This window comes from Kryptolebias marmoratus, linkage group LG22 (assembly GCF_001649575.2).
Source record: "Kryptolebias marmoratus isolate JLee-2015 linkage group LG22, ASM164957v2, whole genome shotgun sequence".
NCBI lineage: Eukaryota > Metazoa > Chordata > Actinopteri > Cyprinodontiformes > Rivulidae > Kryptolebias > Kryptolebias marmoratus.
The window spans coordinates 22,033,732-22,052,674 of NC_051451.1; the positions used below are offsets into that span (position 1 = coordinate 22,033,732).

The 18,943-nt window shown below is 36.6% G+C and overlaps 2 protein-coding genes across 2 annotated transcripts in view; both read left to right on the forward strand.

The window, feature by feature from the left end:
• Positions 1 to 2,221, forward strand: part of col21a1 (collagen, type XXI, alpha 1) — a 28,928-nt gene extending 26,707 nt beyond the window's left edge. Inside the window, exon 27 of the mRNA XM_037973614.1 lies at positions 2,210 to 2,221. The gene's annotated coding sequence lies outside the window, so the exon portion shown is untranslated. The remainder of the gene's footprint in view (positions 1 to 2,209) is intronic.
• On the forward strand, positions 1,341 to 10,543 carry bmp5 (bone morphogenetic protein 5). Its single transcript, XM_017412754.3, has 7 exons — positions 1,341 to 2,398; positions 5,132 to 5,324; positions 7,908 to 8,056; positions 8,371 to 8,568; positions 9,003 to 9,079; positions 9,211 to 9,321; positions 9,464 to 10,543. The coding sequence occupies exons 1-7, from the start codon at positions 1,903 to 1,905 to the stop codon at positions 9,611 to 9,613; spliced, it is 1,374 nt and encodes a 457-aa protein (XP_017268243.1). The 5' UTR covers positions 1,341 to 1,902; the 3' UTR covers positions 9,614 to 10,543.
• Positions 10,544 to 18,943: the final 8,400 nt, after the last annotated feature.

The following is an 18,943-nucleotide window of genomic DNA, read 5'->3' on the forward strand; positions in this document are numbered from 1 at the left end:
TCTTCTTTTGGACAGTAGCAACCACATCATAATGTAAAAACTCTCAATATCACCCGCCTGCTTTTTACTGGCGGGCAATAATGTTTTTGACTGTGTGTGTGAAATTGTCTGTTCATTAACAAAATCTCTAATGAACTGATAGACAAATATTAATGAAACTTTCAAAAACTAATCATTACATGATCATTTACAACTGACTAACTTTTGGAGTTGACCCAACTTCAGATGGCTACTACAGCCACTTAAAAAACACAACGTTGGCTTCAACTCAGTCAATTTTACAGATATGGAGATTAAATTTGATGTGTTTCTAGCTGAAACTGATCCCCAACAGATAACCTGAGCATTAACAGATTGCGCAAGAACTTTTTCTTATTTTGCCATTAACAATTTAGAGTCAATGTTGTCTATCTGTTAGCAAAATATCTCACAAACCACTAGACAAATTTGTCAGTTTTACCCTTATTATCCTAAAGTTTGATGTTGTTGTAGATGAGTCATTCACAACACATGCTCCAGGAGCTACTCACTGTGTGAGAGCTTTAGTATTACCTGTGCGAGTCAACTCTTTTAGTCTGTTAGCAAAATATCTCATGAACCACTGGAGAAATTTCTAAGGAAATAATCAACTTTTGGAATTGGTTCATTGAGGATGGGCACCACTGCTAATTGACACAAGACACAAATATAGCTAGAAAGCAGTCAATTTTACAGATATTGAGCTAAAATTTGGCATGGTAGTAGCTGAGAGTCATTCACAACACGTGTTCTGTGCAACATCTCCAGACATAGCATGAAATTTTGCATGAAGTCCTTTTAAGCTACAACTAAGTCATTTCTCATCAGAAGATGATCACAGTCTGAAACTGACACGAAAGGCAGCGAGTGATATGCATTGCTTCAAGGAATACTAGGTTTGTATTGCTCACTTCATTTTACTGTTTATTGCTTGTGTAAAGATTCAGTTTTCTGCATAAAGATTGTTTGATTTTGATGTATTTTCATTGCAAATAGAACTGAGATTTTGTCATTAAACGGCATAGTTAAGATTTAAAACTGCAGATGGTGTGCAGGTTGCTATAGGTAATCTTTTTTTTGCATCTTGTCCAACTTACTGCTAAGACTAAAGGACTAAATAATGGTATGTTTTTGTCTGCAACATGTTTTTCTGGTTATTTAAGGTTTGTTGGTGTTTTGTTTTGTTTATTCCCCGCTGAAGTCCTTCCAGTGAACGCAGCAGGACTCCTCTCTCCTATGAGCACGCAGACTTCAATAAGTAGAGGTGATTAAAAGCCTCTGTCATTATTCTTTCACTCGTTAAGACGGCGCTCTCGGATTTCAAGTGTCTCCTTTTACACTCCCGAGCCGCCACATTCATCATGAGACCGGGGCTGAAGTTTTACTGCGGCCGCTGGAGGAGGATGCAAACACAAAAGCTGAGTGTGGGATGGACCCGAAGGGCAACTACTGGTCCCAATAGGCTTTTAAGAAGGGGAGGAAAAAAATAGCCAGGGCATGAGTCGAGTGTTTCTTTCTTCTCATTTCTGACACAGTTCACCACATTTCATCCACTCGGAAACTTATTATCCCTCCACGTCCTGGGCGTACCTACAGGATTTTTTTTTTCCCTGACAGAGGAGTAAGGTGAGGGACGGGGTCATAGCTCCATAAATACTCGGGGACTCTGGTTAGACCTCGGAGGAGTAAATACAACCAGGGGAACGAGGAGCGGCTTTTTTCCCCCCTGCAGATTAATACTTCTTTTTTATAGACAGATGATTTAAACGTCTTCTTCTGTGAAAGTTGTGTCTTTGGGAACTCTATTGGCAGCCTTTTAAATATTTTCTCATAGAGTGCAATGTAGTTCCCCCTCACTGATCTCAAAGTGAGCCATTTGTCAGGATGACAGCGCTCGCTGTTCTTGCGTGGAGCTGTTTGACTTTTCTCTCCTGCGCGTTCTGCGGCGTCAGCGACAACCATGTGCACTCCAGTTTTATCTACAGGCGCCTGCGCAATCACGAGCGCCGGGAGATCCAGAGAGAGATCCTCTCCATCCTGGGCTTGCCCCACCGGCCGAGGCCCTTCTCCCCCGGGAAGCAGGCGTCCTCCGCGCCGCTCTTCATGCTCGACCTCTACAACGCCATGGCCGTGGAGGAGGAAGAGGAGGAGGAGGAGGAAGAGGCGGCCAGGGGCTTGCATCAGGGCGCAGGGAAGAGCGTCGGTGCCAGGGCTCAGGGGCACTCCAGGAAAAGTTACTACAGCCCCCAGCACGCGGGCTACACCCGCGTGGCGCAGCCGTACCGTGCGCCTCTGCTGGGCCACAGTCCGGCTCTCACCAACGCGCAAGACACCAACTTCCTCAATGACGCAGACATGGTCATGAGTTTTGTCAATTTGGGTGAGTGTCTGTCTGATTGATCAGACCAAATCAGTATTAATGCCCTCAATAAACATAAAAAGTGTAGGAGAATTCACCATCGAATTAACCCTGTAACCCCACAACAGAAGTTTAAAGGTACAGTTTAACCTAATGTGTTTATTGTTTCACGAAAAGTCTCTACACTTTATATATGGATATTCCAGCTCCACAGCATGAATAACTGTGCATTTTTTGGCCTGTGTTGCTGAAATTACTCGAAATTATCTGGCACACGCACCATAAATAAATGTTGCAAATATCTTTAGTTTTATTTGAAATAATTTTCTGTATTTGTAGATTCCACTAAAGAGTTTTGCAAATCTAAATATGAATTTAAAAAAAAAAACTACCTTTGGCTGCTAATGGGTTGCTTTAGCCTTGTGTGTTTGTGTGTATGTGTGTGTGGGAAAACTTTTGCATTTAACACAATCAAAGCAAACCAACATTTGTCATTTTATGCTGCTTTCCATTAAAGCAGCAGTTGATTTGGATAATGATTGTATTTGTTCGGTAGCTGCGACCCTTAACCCAGCAGTTCAGAGCAGCTTATCAGATGACTGTCTGACCTTGAGAAAATTGGTCTCAATTATTTCCTGTTGTTTAAAAGGGTTGTGATATTGATGGATGTCTGCATGTGAGGTTCTGTCACTATTAGTGAAGCCTAAAAGCTTGTTCCCTCTGTTATTTTGTATGATTTATTGTTCTGTAAGGACTATTCAAAACATGCTACAGAGTAAATTACTAAAATAAATAAAGGCCTACTATTCCATGAAGGTATGTATATTGCCTTTCATGCCAGAAGATTAGCCTAAGATTATTTTATGTTGAGAAATAGTGGAGTTGTAGCCGTTTTGGTCAAACCTTGAAAATAATGTTTGGTGCGTTGTCATGTGAAATCACAAGATGTCATTCTCAGAGTATGTCCTGTGAAAGACTCTCAGCTACAATCAGTACAAATCTTAGCATAAATTCTGTAAAATTTACTGATTTATAACCATTTTAGTTTTGCCTAATGTCGATTAGCAGTCGCGTACAACTTTAATTGGATTCATTTCAAACGTTAATCATTTGTAGATGTTGTTGTGTGTGACTCGCAGCTATAGTCACACAAAATCTTAGCACAATTTATGTACAAATGACTGAATTACAGTAACCTTTTGTTATCTAAGTTCGTTTGGCTGTGGTGGCCATCTTAAATAAAGTTGGCTCCAAAAGTTAATGAGCTGTACATGAACATATAATGATTAATTTCTGCAAGTTTCATTAAAATCTGTGGTTTATTATATTTTGGTAACAGACACACACACAGTTAGACAAAACCAATAAAAAAAGAAAAATTGTTTGTCTTCACCTTTCAGCGGCAGTCGATAATGATGCTGCACCTTGGGACATTTAAATAAAGGATTTAAAACATATATTCAGCTAACTCTATAGAGAGTAAATAATGTAAAAGTAAGAACTGTGTATAGCGTTGCTTGAAACGATAATCCCTCACCTTGGTTTGAGGCCATCTGTTTCCACTTACCACTACACCGGGGCATGTACACTGTCAACCTTGAAAGCTCTGCTCTGGTTCTGGGGACTGTCAGGGAAGTTCTCAATAGGGCTCTGTCTTTATTACAGTACGCTCAAATACAGCAGCTGACCTCAACTGTTTTACAAACATCTATGTGGCCCTTCCTGCAGTTTAATATGTTTACTGTCACCACGTGAACTTGAAATATCAATGAGAAGTCAGTAGCTGAGGACAGCAGTAAAATTCACAATAAGATATATAAAGCTCCAATTATTTGATCCTTTTTACGTTGTCCTGTTTAAAACGAGCTGACTTTAATTGAGAAATGCCCACAGTTCAGTCTTAGCGGGGAGTAAAGTTATTGAATCTTTAAGCTGTTTGAAAGTTAAAAGCTCTTGGCTCTCAGTGGCACTTCTGCTTCAGATTACAGCCTGTGGTTAATTTAATAGAACACACTCAGTGGGTAAAAAGTCAGGCCTGACCTCTGACTTGTTTGTGCTAAGTAACCGCAGGCGTCCTCTCATGATAAAACATCAGGGAAACAAACTGCATAATATCACTCAGAACATCCGCTGACCTCAGTCTGATACCTTTTTTTCCCCCCCCCCGAGGGTTGTGGGACAGTTGAAGTCACTTTTTCTAGCGTTCATTGTCTTTGATGTTGTTTTATTCTACCAAAATGCACCCCCGCCTGAAAGGGATATCATCTATTACTCCTTTCATTAGATATATTTGGTTTTAAATATTTACGATCATGAAAGAGTCTTCAGGGATTTTTACTAGAGGTGAGTGGCAGGTCAGAAATGAGGTCAGAGTAGACGTTCACATGGCGCTGAAGAATCCTGTCTGGTCCTCTCTCTCTTCAGGAGCAGAAGAAAGTGTCTTTAATTGAAATCAGCCTGTTTTTCTTAACTGACAGCCCATTCATCATGGCCAGAGAATGCAGTGCGGCACACAGTAGAGGACCTGTCTGGGAACTGCTACCTGTATTCAGTTGACTGATTTAATGAACTGGAAAGTGCTTTTGTTGGTCCTCAAAATGTTTGGATTGGATCGTGAATGTAAAAGAAGATGTGATAAATTATTCTGTCTTTTCCTTCTGTAATGCTAGTTCAGGAGGTGAACTCATATTTTCTGTTGAGTTTTGCTGGCAGCAAATAAACGAGAAGTTCTTCATGTGATGTTTTATTTTCTAGTGGAAAAAGATAAAGATTTTTCTCACCAAAGAAGACACTACAAGGAGTTTCGTTTTGACCTGACTCAGATCCCGGACGGAGAGGCGGTGACTGCAGCAGAGTTCAGGATCTACAAGGACCGCAGTCATGTCCGCTACAACAATATCACCCTCAAAATTATGATATATCAAGTCATCAAGGAATATCAAAACAAGTAAGTGCCCCCCAAAGAACAAAACCTGCACATTTAGGAGATTATAAGTAGGCTGTGTTTACACACATGCTACTTCTTTCACTGTAAACAATTTTGATGCAAATATTGACCTTTTTATATCACTCAATAAATTCTCCTACAGTTCAAGAAGTAACAATGATGTTTTACAGTATTTTGTCACACAGCTTAACAGTAGTCGTCAAAAAATATTTAAAAAGGTTGCCTTTAAAATATTTTTTTTCTCTCAGAAAGGTTCAGAATATATAATGACATTGCCTTTTAGTGACAGCCAACCTATTTTTTTTCACTCACCATATTATCTTTCAGGCCTGTACCTCCCTGTAAGCTGACAGCTTCTGTCTGCGGATAGAAGAACGTGTGGGCTAGATGTAGGAATTGAATGCTAGAAAAGTTGTGCTACCTAAATTGAATTGCCATAAATTTTAGAAAAGCTGCAAAATGAGCTACCGTAAATTGTAGAAAGGTGCAAGAAAACAAAAACGTAAAAATGTGCGTATGTGAAACTTTATTTATAAACACACACAAACACACATATATATACATACATTTAAAGAATATTTTAATTCTAATAAAATTTACCAATCAACATGGGTCCAGATAAAACTTGATTTGGGTCTGGATCTCGGTCACTGTCCATCATTTGGGGACCCTTAACTTAAAACTTGGCATTTCTGCAAGGCGTTACTATTTATAATTCAGTGATTTAGTATATTACTTTAGTGCAAGCAATTCTGGTACCTGATGACTCTCAGTCTTGATGATGCAAATGTATTTTGCTACTTAATGCTTCTTACACCAATGATGCATTATAAAAATGTGGTTATAACAGTTTTATAAATGGTAAATGTAATGTCAGAGACAAAGATTTAAATTAAAAACATAGCAGAAGAATAAAAGACCTAAAGTGGTAATTGTTGGGAAAAAAACAAAACAAACAAAACCATTACAACTACAATTTATCCTCTTACTAATAATGGTAAAACTATTTACACCCCAAGCTAATGTGTGCAGTCTTATTTCATTTTTTTAAAAGGCAAATACTTAATCAGCCAATGTTGTTCCTGCTTCCAGAAACCAGTCGTCTATCAGAAACTCTGCTCTCTTTCATTGACACCATGTCTGCTTTACAAATATAGTTCTTGGATAACGAGAAGTCCATTAGCAAGTTGGACACTTATGTAGCTTGGAAGGTCCATCAGTTATCACTCGTCTTGTGTTGCCTGCCAAGCGAGCCGTGTCCCAGCTAAAACCACGGGGGCCCAAAAAGTGGGGTTGGGGGTTGAGGAGAAGGGTCCCTTGGGTAAACCCATGATCACTGTTGTGCCCACCACCTGCCTGTCTTAACAATATACTGGAAGCTTAAAGCATGACATTGCTGAATACACAAGGGTGTACTTAAAAGTGGGCCCACATGTGCTTGCCAAAAAATGTGTGTGGGTGATTGAAGGGAAGATATGACTCTCCTGGGCTTTCAAAAGGTCCAAGTCAATGGACTTTGCCATCTTAAAGGGGAAGAATGCTCAGTTCATGTTTTCACACATGTTTTCACCAAGAATAGACCTTTTGAATTAGTGTTCTCAGACAGGAGCGAGACAATCCCACCGCTCAGAGCTCAGTGGGTTTCAACCTACCAGACTGAAGTCTATATATATTTTATATAAACATTTTATCAATACTATATATAGAAACCAATTTCTGTCAGAGTGGTTTTCTTTAGTTCATTCTCCAAAGGTTTTATGTGAGCTGACTATGTAGTGAAAAGGACAAGTAAAGTCATTTTTTTACAAAGAATTTGAATCTCTGATATTAGCTACCCCAACAAGAATCTCTTGCTGCTGTTCATTATGTTAAAAAATCATTTTGTTTTAGTTAAATAAAAGTTGCAATCACTATTAAAGTAGGTAAACAAATGAGCCAAATTGCTCAGTTGTTTGAATGTGAGCATTTTTTTACACATGCAGTATCTCTGTAAATTTACACCAGAACAAGTCAAATAACTACATAAGGTGAGTTTAAAGTTGCACTTCTCAGAGGAAGTTCAGCAGTATGTTCTTCATAAAAAATTATTCTCGAGTTTTATTTCACCTATAATAAACACATGAGCTATTGAGGCCACATGGAAAACCTCGAATGTCTCCAACCACTACGATGTGACCGCAAAAAACCTAACAGCTGCTGCCGTATCCGATCTGCCAGTCGAAGGGAATCAAATGCAAATTGTGGAGCAGAGAGTTGATTGATGCCTTCTGTCAAGCTTTTGCACTGAAAATACACAAAAGCTGACATACATGATTCATAACGCCTGAAATGTTTTGTGCAGATCTTGGCACACATTTTACCACAAAAACTCTGCAGCTTTTTCCCTCTTTAAACATAAACAGCTTTTTCAACTATAGCTGTAAAGCTTTCCTATCTAGAAAACATGATGAATCACATTGTTTTCACTTAAAAGTCTCTTAAAAAAGATAATTTCAAAAAGATAATGAGGTTAAAGTTTTGGCATCACTATTTCTTAGTTTCACTCTAATGCATCTTTTTATTCCCCTTTTGTTTTACTTTCAGAGATGCAGAGACTTTTTTGCTTGACTCCAAAAAGGTCCAGGGAACCGATGGGGGGTGGTTAGTGTTCGACATAACAGCCACCAGTAACCACTGGGTGATGAACCCACAGCAGAACTTCGGCCTTCAGCTCTGTGTGGAGACCATGGACGGCAAGTCAAGCTCTGATTTCATTTAAAAAAATTGAATTGTTTTTCCTTGAAACTTTTACAGATTTACTTCAAACTGAAAAAAAGATCAAGAAGCTTATATTTCATCACAGTCTACTCTATCTGCTTTTAATAGTAAACAAAATGTTGTTTAATATAACCTCAGAAAACAGTGATCACAAATAGAAAGACCTAAATCCACGCTAGTTTTTATGTTTGTTATAACTGAAAGCTCATCATGAAAGCAGTCATTAAAATATAAAATAAACCTCTTACTGTTGTTTTGAAAGTTGGATTTACTTTCTGTTTTTGCAAAGGACGAAGTATCAACATTAAATCTGCTGGAATCATCGGGAGGAACGGGCCCCAGTCCAAACAGCCGTTCATGGTTGCTTTCTTTAAGGCCAGCGGGGTGTTGCTTCGCTCCGTCCGAGCTGCCGGTGGGAAAAAGAAGAACCACAATCGCAATAAATCCAATAATCAGCAAGAAACATCAAGGACGCCAAAAACCGGAGGTGTGTGCACCGAGGATAGAATTATGATGTTATTCTTTGTTTTTATGATTTCTTTTACCTCTTTTATACCAATCATAGTGTTCTCAGAAACTTAGGAACTATTTTATTTAATTATTACCTTTTAAGCAAACTAACATATTCAGTGCTCACCAGAGAATTAAGTGTTTGGAAGGAGGTTTATTCTTTGTTTGTCAAGGTGCTAAATGTTTGTCTTCAGTTTTTTATTGTTAGTTTTTATTGAATTTTTTATTTTTTGTTTATTGAGTTGGCATATAATTATTAAAAAATCTGTTATCTGAACAGATTTCTTCATTCATAGCTTCATATAATTGCATTAATAGTCTGCATATCAATATCTCACCATCATTATCATTGATAAACATTATCATTATAATTAAGCCTTTTCTTTAAATGAATTTCTCTATTTTTTTCAGATTATAACACCAGTGAACAGAAGCAGGCCTGTAAGAAGCATGAGCTTTACGTCAGTTTTCGAGACCTGGGCTGGCAGGTAGGACTCGGTTATTTTGTATTTTTTCCACAAAAATACTGACAGGACTAAGTCAGTAACAAGAAACTACGAAAAATATTCATCTGGATTATAAATTATTGGAGGTAAATATTGTCTTTATTTGTGTAAAGGACTGGATTATTGCACCTGAGGGATATGCAGCATTTTACTGTGATGGCGAATGTTCGTTTCCACTCAATGCTCACATGAATGCAACAAATCATGCAATTGTGCAAACCCTGGTGAGTATTCTTTAGAGTCTGTTGCACATTTGTACAGTTATACAATCATGTTATGACTTCATATTGTTCCCACTTTTAAATGTGAACTGAAAACTCATTATTTGCTGGATCTTTTACACTTTGCACATATTTTCATTTCTAGGTCCATTTAATGTTTCCAAACAATGTGCCAAAGCCATGCTGTGCCCCAACCAAGCTCAACGCCATATCGGTGCTTTACTTTGATGACAGCTCCAATGTTATTCTGAAAAAATATAGAAATATGGTGGTCAGATCTTGTGGGTGCCATTAGTTTTGAAGGGGTTTAATTTATGGTAGTCTGATACGGGAAATGCTGGAAAACACATCTGCTGCAGGTGTGATGTGATGTACAGTATTATGTGTATAAAGTTTTCTCACTTAATTTATTTTTCATTTTTAAAATAGCACTGAATATTGTAATATTTAAATCTTTAGCTCAAAATTTTGATTATTAAGTAACATCTTTTAGTTTCTGTGTCCACTGGCATTAGCTTTTATCTACATGATATTTTCGAGGAGTAAACAGTTCACTGGAGTTAAAATGGTTTCTTTGTTTTTCTCATGTTTTTCACATTTTTAAATGTAATTGTGCTGTAAATATATGAGGACTTATATTTGGTGGTAAAATTATATACTTCGGTGCTAATTTTTGTATTAGCCAATATGCAATAATAGATTTTTCTATATTAATAGATTCAGAATAATGCCTAAAAATACATAACTGGGAGGTAATATTGAGCACATGGCAGATCTCAGCATGATGCTTTTAGGATAAATATCACAAGCTGAACAGGATGTTGAAAACATTTGAAGTCAAATTGGATCAGTGGGAGAAACAAATGTGTTTTCTATTATGAACTAAACTGCCTAAAGCTATTTTCAAGCTGTCTGTGAGCGTTTATACTGTCTCACCCTGTTCAAGTCATAGTTTCTCTTTTTAACAAGACAATATGTCCCAAGAGGAGATTTTTGTTTATTCTGCAATGAAATATGTATATTGTTGACTTTTCAATTCTGAAAGTTTTCCCAGTCATACCCTTTTTAACCAAGTTTGTGTTATTCTTCCAAAAACACTGTTTCTCATTTCTCTGTGAACTTTTTCATAACTAGAAACATTTTTTTGCTTCATGATTTGGGAAGCATAACTTAATGATAGGGTCTTGTGTATTTTAATAAAGGTTCTACTTAAAAAAAAAAAAAAGTTTTGCTTGGCTTTAATTTGACTTCTCAGCTTTCCCTGCTCCATTTATAAACCAAAACTAAATGTATTTTCAAAATAGCTCCAAGAATAAAAGTAACCCCCCACCCCTTCTTATACAGCCTTCCAGATGTAAGTCCTCCAGCCTTGGCCTTTTTCTTTTCTGTTTGGAGATCTGTGGCTGTTTAGCATTCTGTTGCTGGACTACCATCTCAGATTTATAAATGTTTAACAAGCATGACATAAACTGTTGACATGCTCTTGAGACGCTGTAATGCTAGTGGCTGAGTGCAAATACTAAAACAATGTTGTGACCTCCAAAGCCCGCCCAAAATGTTGGTTATCATCCATCCCATCGGTATTTATATTTTGTGTGTGGTATACCTCTGCTTGTTTGCATTTTGTAAAATTATAATTAGCTTTTACTCATTTATTTAAAGCCAAGACTAAGAACAAAGAGAAATCATGACCAAGATGGAGGGAAAGTTATTTCATTTTTCCATCTCACTCGGGATAAGAGTACTTCCAGTGGATTTGTGCTTGTTCCAGTAAAGAGCTCTGATTACAGAGTGATTTTCAATGGTCCTGGAAATGTAGGGATTAGGTAAAGGATTAATATTTATTTACACAACTGTGTTGAACTTCTCAGAAAACAGAATATGTACTGTGGCATTTTTACCTCCTCCCTTCGTCTGATTTTTTTTTTCTTGACATGGCAGAACATTGAGCAACTGTATTTGACTTAATTAAAAGCAGTGGCTCTGGCCTGCCCAGATGTTATGTGGGCTCCATCTAAAAGGAGTGTTGACATTTTGGTGAATAGAAGAGGCCACCTGCTAGCTTAACTCTTGGCTTGAGGCGTGATTTGCATTCCTGCGGCCTGTTGCCTGGCATGATTACGCCTTGCACTCAACAATTCCATCTACTGTTTTATTTCATGGATTCCTTCAAATTCAGCTACATTTATTCTTTGTCAGAAATGCAGTTACTGATATGGACAAACGTCTGTTTAAGTCAGCTCTCTTGGCTGTCAAATATAGGTTGCTGTGAATTAGAAGAGCCTTGACCTTCATGTGATCAGAACATTTTGTGGGCACCTCTGATCCATGCTGGAAAAGGTCACAGTCCTTGGTTGTTACTTTTTGTGAAGGATTTCTCATGAATTATTTATGCATCATACTTCTCAGTAATATTCAGTTAATATTATGTGTCAGAAAAACACAGTTACTTAATGTCAGGATGTCATTTCTGGATTTTTCTACCACAAACATGTTTATTCAGTTTTTTCTTGAGTGAGAAAGCAGACATGTTCATGTCAGCAGCTGCAAAAAACACATGCTTTTATTCAGCAAATGGGATAAATTCATTAAAGCAAAACCACCCTAAAGCTTTTAACAAGCTGGGCTTTGCTGTCTGTCACAAATCACAAATGCTTGATAATTCAGGTCATTCTGTTCTAATCTAAACCATTGCCAGCAGGAAGTGGATAAATAAGCACCACAAAGCTAATTCTAAACAATGACATAACAGCAACTAATCTTGTCAGACCACCGACAAAGATGCTGCAGGCCACTCAGCGATGTCCTAAACAATATGACAACCACAAATTCAATCACAGAAGATGGGTTTTATTGTATTTTGCTCTCTCTTTTAAAAAACGAGTAAATAAGTGAAAAAAGGATGCCTTAGTCATTCCTATTAGTGAATACAAATAACATAAGAGCCTTAAAGCAGACACATGAATGTAACGGACAAAACTAAGACACTAGACATTAGTTTACAATCTCAAGTCCTTTCTTGGTTCTGTGACTATCAATAATTTCATTAACTTGCATTTTCTGTGAATCTGTATGCTGAGTACCGAATGCTGAATGACTGCCAAAATATTTTGCAGAATAAATTGTTAACTGAATTGTTAAAGTTAAAACAAGCAGAGCAGAAGGTAAAATCAGCAAAACTGTTGCTGAAAGCTAAAACTAGCAAAAGCAATAGCTCAACGCTAAAATGACCAAAACCTTAGTTAAAACTGTAGCTACAAGCTCAGATTAATCAAGTCAAAATTAAAAGCTAAAATGACTAAAATTGTAGCTCAAAGCTGATATAAACAATACAGTAGCTAAAAGCTGAATGCAGCCAAATACTTGCTAGAGGTTAAATGTAGCAAATGTGTCACTAAAAGCTAAAATTTGTAAAACTGTTGCTAAAATCTACAATTAGCCAACAGCAGCTGAAAGCTAAAAAATAGTACCATGAGCTAAAATTATTATTACAATTAGATAGTGGCTAAAAGTTAAAACAAGCATAACAAGACAAAAATGGAATATGCTGAAGTAGATTTCAGAGAACAATGTTTTTTTTAAAGGAACTGAACAATCTCATTGTACTTCTTTGGAGAACATTTACTTAAATAAAATAAAATAGTTCAAGAAGTGTAATGTGTTAATAAATAATAAATTCCTAGCACACTATTCCCAATCGAAGAGAATGTTTTGAAATAGATTTATGAATGGGTAAAATAGGACAGAGTAATTTGTTTGCAAAAAAGTATGAAAAAAAAAACAGGAAAACAATAATCAGATGTAGCTACCGTTAACTCTCATTCAGACATCTTCAATGAGTGACATGTAGATTGTTTAAATCATGTTTTGATTAGACATATAAAAAATATAATCAACTGTCTATTTAGTTTATTGATACCATACTGTATTGTATTTTCTTGTGCTAACCAGGGATCCTTTTCTGTCCATGGCTGTAAGTTTATTTTCACAGTGTCACCTTGCAGTCCATCCACAAGGCAAGTGAAATTGTATCTAATAAAAATGTTGTGCAGTTTACCTAATTCATCTCCCCACATATGGTTCTCCTTATTCTGATTCTGTGGGTGGGCTGCGACTTCCATACAGCTCAATCAGTCCCTCTTGAAAAAGGAAACCCTATGGGTCACATTTTTTCATGTTGTTTGGTATGACAAGGCTGCGGCAGGACAGCGAGGAATGTGTCCTCACAGAGAGCAACACTGCAAAAGGCTGCAATGTTTGCTTGTTATTCACATATGCACATTAACATCCAGAGTCAGAGAAGAGACCATTTAGAGTCCTCAGGGTTACAACAGGCTGTTTGTGTAACAAACTGTCACTTCTCATTAACATTAGAGCTGGCACCTGTGGATTCAAGCAGCTTCTAACTATAAAAACATGTAATATATTTGCATTCCTCAGCCAATCTAATAAATACACTACAATTAAATGTCAGCTTTTTGTTTTTCTTGCGTAACTCTATAAACTGGATTTAGAGTTGTTGTTTTCCGTCTTTCTCTTCTTTCTTTCTTTTTTTTTTTTCCATGCATGCAGCCTTTTGTAAAACACATTTTCCATGACAATCCATAAAGCATGCAAGTCATTTGCGATTCTTTGTGGTTTTCTCTAAGCAATAAAAGCTCCTAGCATTAACTATGCCGGGTCTTTTCTTTATATCATTCAGGTTAGTCATGTCCTTTTGTTGCCAATCTTTGGAACAATTTACATCAAAGAACACATAAAATTAAATAAAAGATTAAGAGGTCAAATATGAACCAAAGCAGATAAACAACCGGGACATTTTACTGTTTGTGAGTCCAAAGATGAGTCCAGGGTATATTAGCCATAATGATTTATAAACATAAGCATCAAGCTATCAGGAGTTTTTGTTTTGTTTTGTTTTGATTTTCATGCTGGGCTGTTTTAGAAGAACTATGACACGTTTGGACATAATTATGAAAAAAAGGAAAGCAAGAAAGAACAAAACCAAGCCTGAAAATTTACCCAATAAACACTTGTTTAGTTCATTCAATTATGAAAACAAGTCAACCACCAGCTCCTAGTTCTTACCTTTCAAATCTTCAAACCTTTCAATCTTCAGTGTGTATTGACCTGTCATTTCTGGTACCACAGAGTTCTGTTTTGGGTTCTATTAAAAATACTCTCTCTAGGACATATTTTTAATAAATTCCATATTATGTTTACCACTTTAATGCTGACAACATCCAGCTGTATTGCTCCTATAAGAACTGAGTTCTTCAATCTGGCTGTCAGACATTACTAACTGTAGCCACAAACTATGGCTTCAATTAAACTTAGACAAAACAAAATGTCAGATCATTGATAGCATGGATCCTCTGATCAGACAGCAAATTGGTCATTTAAACTCTGCTGTTAAATCAAACTTGAAGAACTTGGGTGTTGTTGACCAGCTGAAGTCCACTCCAAACAGCTGGTCTGAATCAGTTTTTATCATTTTAGAAATATTACCAAATTAAGAAAGTGGGTGTCAAGACACAAACTGATGATGGTTATCCATGCTTTTATTTCCTGTTGTTTAAAAGATTGTAATGCACGTTTTACCATTTTTAACAAAGAAAGCCGTTGATCATCTCCAGCTGGTCCAAAAGCCTGCAGCAGGACTCCTAACTGGATCAAACAAGAAAAGCCCACATGACTCCTGTTTTAATTCTTCACTGCATACCTGTTAATTTTAGAGTTCATTTTAAAATCTTGGATTTAACGTTCAGGGCTCTGTATGGACAAGCTCTTTGCAGAATTGCAGAATTGTTTAAACCCATACAGTTTAACTGGAGCTTTCATGTTTTTATTTATCAGAATTTACTTTTCCTAAGACCCAATATGACCCAATAAAAATAATCTTTCTCAAACCTGTGAAAGATTGGTTTCAGAGGCAAGAAACAAATCTCTCTAGTAGTAAGTGTATCACCGTGAAACACACAAAGATGTCAGCAGCTACAACTTCATGCAGTTCATGTATTTTCTGGCAGCTGGGAAATTAAATTTCTCCCACCAAGTTTAAGAGCAAACTGAAAGAAATCTCTGTACTTTATGATCCAGGTGGAACTGTAATCCAACTGCTGTAAAATGTAAAACCTGCTCAGAAAATATATAGTTGCTTAGAAACATCTGCTTGAGTACCTTTGTGAAAAAGAGGTGATGTGATAATTTTGCAACTGTTGAGATTTTCTATCTTGATCTCTAGTTGCTGTAAACTATTGTTCATTGTTATAACTCAGTAAGTCACACAATCTTACTTTGCAGAAGAGGAAAATTTGTATTTTACAAAATGATACTCTGCAGTCCTTTAAATGCTCTTAGACACAAACTAAACACATCGATCAGTGGTGACTAAAAGCAAAGGGGTGCTCGGTGCTGTGATTATTGCAGAGATAATCTTTAACACACATGCTGTCTCTAAGGGCGCTGTGGAAAGTTAGCTCGAAGATGCCTTCTTGAAGGTACGTTATGTTCTGCTTCTATTTTTACACGAACCATGCATTTTTTTAAAGATGGTCATTTTTTTGTTGTGCCAGATATATATAAAAAATAGGAAAAAAGATTAAGCTTTTTTTTTACATGCATTCTTCTTTTACTTGTCTATGAAGCATCTTTTGAAACAGTTTCAGTTTCAGTTACATATGATTAGGTGGTCCTTTGCTACAGTACTGAACTTACCAACTGTATACAGCAAACTCTTTCATCTTTTCTACAGATAACTACTTTCATGGTGATAATAAAGTGCAATTTACTCAGTACCAGGTCTCACATGTTGTTATAGTTCGGTTAAACCTGTGATGTTCTGAAATGTAGAAATTGAAAACGGATGGAAGATGAAAACTGATTTAATCTGGTTCCTGGGTTTTTTTTTCTGGTGTATATCTGAACCCTTAAAACATCTTTCATGCCAAGCCGAAACCTGTACTCCATAAAGTATGGTTTGTCACATCTGTTTCTTTCTTATTACAGAAAGAAAATATTGTCTTGCTTTTATAAGCATTTTTTTCCCTAATTTTTGAAACATATTACGACTTTTGCAGCACTGTCATACCTTAAGACACTCATCTTTGCTTGGTCTCAACATTTCTGTGAAAAATCAATATTTCTCTATACTTTCAAACTACAGACATATTTACTTTTTGGGTCATGTCTGTTTGCCTAATTTACAAAACCTCTGGGACTATGTCGATTTAAAGTTCATGTTTTTTCTGCAGTAGTCTGTGAATAGAGCTAAAGTTGCACTTTCATTCATTTCACTTCTATTTGAATTAAAGGCAAAACTGTCAATCAAGAAAAAATTAAAGACAAACGTGTTACTTTTGAACAAAAATCCTCTTTTTTATTTGCTGATCAAAATAGTAAACTTTGATGCAAAGAACCACCATTTTAATTTGTGCAATTCTGTTCTTTACAGACATATAAATTCTTTGTGTTGGTTCAGTCTTTGCATACTCATCATTACAAACTTTAGAGTCTTTACTCACCTGAATAACGCTGATTTCTTCAAGACGGAAATCCCTAAAGGCCAGTGACTGCATCTGTTTTTTGTCAAGAAATCCCAGTTGCAAAAGCTTCTTGAAAGAAGAAAAACTAAAATGCTGCTTTGGATTAAGCGACTAATGAACTGACTTCAAAAAGACATCGGGAAAGCAGCTTTTTTTTTTTTGAAGAGTTTAAAAAATTTTAAGGGCAGGGAGAAAAAAACAGTTCAGTTCAGTTTAATTAACAAGTCATGAGAGTAAAGAAAGTAAAATGGAATTTAAAAGAATTGCCAATTTGTAAAAAGTTGTCTAGTCAAGAAAACTTGTGAGTTTCCCTGAATGTTCAGTTCATGTCTATTGTCTGTCCTGAGGATCGTCAGAGAAACAGAATAAGAGAGACAAATATAAAGAATTAACAGCAAGAGAGTCAGAAATATGTGGCCATTTGCTTTCAAGTATCGGTGGGTAAGAAAGACAAGAAAGAGTCACAAGCATAAAAGCACCCAACCAGATATACCTCATATGTAAAAGAAAAAAAGATAAATGCAAAGCTATCGTCAAAATGTCTAAGATGTAAAAGGAGTAAAGACAACAGAATGAGGAGAAGTGATCAGTTTGTCACAGAGCATCATAACCTAACAGGCTACAGGGCAGCCGAGGCAGCAGGGCCACCAACACCAGAGGGACTTTTTTTTATCCCAGAATGTATTTTTTCTTCCCAAACCCAAACTTGGGGCTGACACCACAAGATAGGAGGTAGTTATAGCTGAAGGCTCTACCTTTGCCCAGACATATACACCAGCAGGTGCAGAGCAGTTCATTCTGTATTATTACCCCACTCACCTGTGGATTGTTTTAGTCTTTCACCTCAGGTGGGAGAGAACAACAAGGCTGATGCTCAAAATCAGCTTCTACCCAGAGGCTGTCAGGCTTGTCTCCTCCATGCTTCACTGAACTCACATGGACCTGCTCTGTTGCCCTGTTTCTCCTCTATTGTATTTTTGTATTTTAGATATATGTATTATTAATTTTAAATTGTTAAACTGTTATTAATGCCACTGGCTTTCAAAACCAAATTTGTTTCTACGGAAACAAGAAAACAACAATTATAATAATTAAAAACAAAATTAAACCTTGAATCTTGCCTTACATTCTACTATAAGCGACTAAAGGGAACTCAAGTATAGTATTATATGAATACCTGCTTGGATTTCATGAAAACCATAGATTTTTGTATTTTGAAATAACAAACAATAAATACTCTTTGTAGTACTGTAAAAAATCTTTTTAGTAGAAATATTTTATACCAACTGATTGCATCAATAGGAATAGGTTTTTGTACAATCATGTATATGTACATGTACATCACAGGTTTGCATTACTTTAAAAAAAAACTTAAAGTAGGGCTCCTCAAACAGCAAACTGAAGCCCATATCTGACCCTAAGATTTTTTAATTTTTTGAAAATTTTTCAGTATCTACTTAAATGTCCATTTAAAGCTACTTTGCTTTATTTTTTCTGCACCTCACTGTAACGTCTATAAGTGATTAAGGGCTATGTGCAGAAAGAGATGTTAAAATTTTAGGTTTGGCAACTATAGATGTAAACCTTGAAGTCTGTTGGAAGAAAGGTTTTTTCAAGGCTGGTCATATGAGTTGCCTCCCTCCCTTCAGAAAGAAGTTGAGGTCTCTCATCACAGTGCACTTTTGTGTGGTGAAACGGGGTGAATGTGAAGGCTTTATTAAGTCCTCTATTGTTAACATCTGGGTTTCAGAATGACTCTTTCTCCAGTAAATGTTGACCTGCCTTAACGCTAGATTTTATTACATCATGAAGTTCACATTGGCAGCAGTGGCACCTCTGGCAATGTTTTGTTTTTGATCAAGCAGGCTGTTTCCCTGAAACCTTCGGCTCTCAACGGAATAAAGACGAAAGGTTAGCACTGTTGAATCAACAAGATCACAAAAACTGGCAAAATTAGGAGAGCACTTAGCCCCATTTCCTAATGAACAAATTTGAGTTACAGCTGAATGAAACCTTCTTTTTCCTTTGCAATTTTCTTCTGTTCAGATTTTTTTGTAATATTTTTCTCAGTTAGCAAAAGA

Bases quoted from the DNA above. Each gene is read 5' to 3' on its own strand.
- bmp5 (XM_017412754.3), top strand. From the start codon at position 1,903: ATGACAGCGCTCGCTGTTCTTGCGTGGAGCTGTTTGACTTTTCTCTCC. The intron at 2,399-5,131 runs GTGAGTGTCTGT...TTTATTTTCTAG, and splicing joins CATGAGTTTTGTCAATTTGG to TGGAAAAAGATAAAGATTTT. The intron at 9,322-9,463 runs GTGAGTATTCTT...TTTCATTTCTAG, and splicing joins ATGCAATTGTGCAAACCCTG to GTCCATTTAATGTTTCCAAA.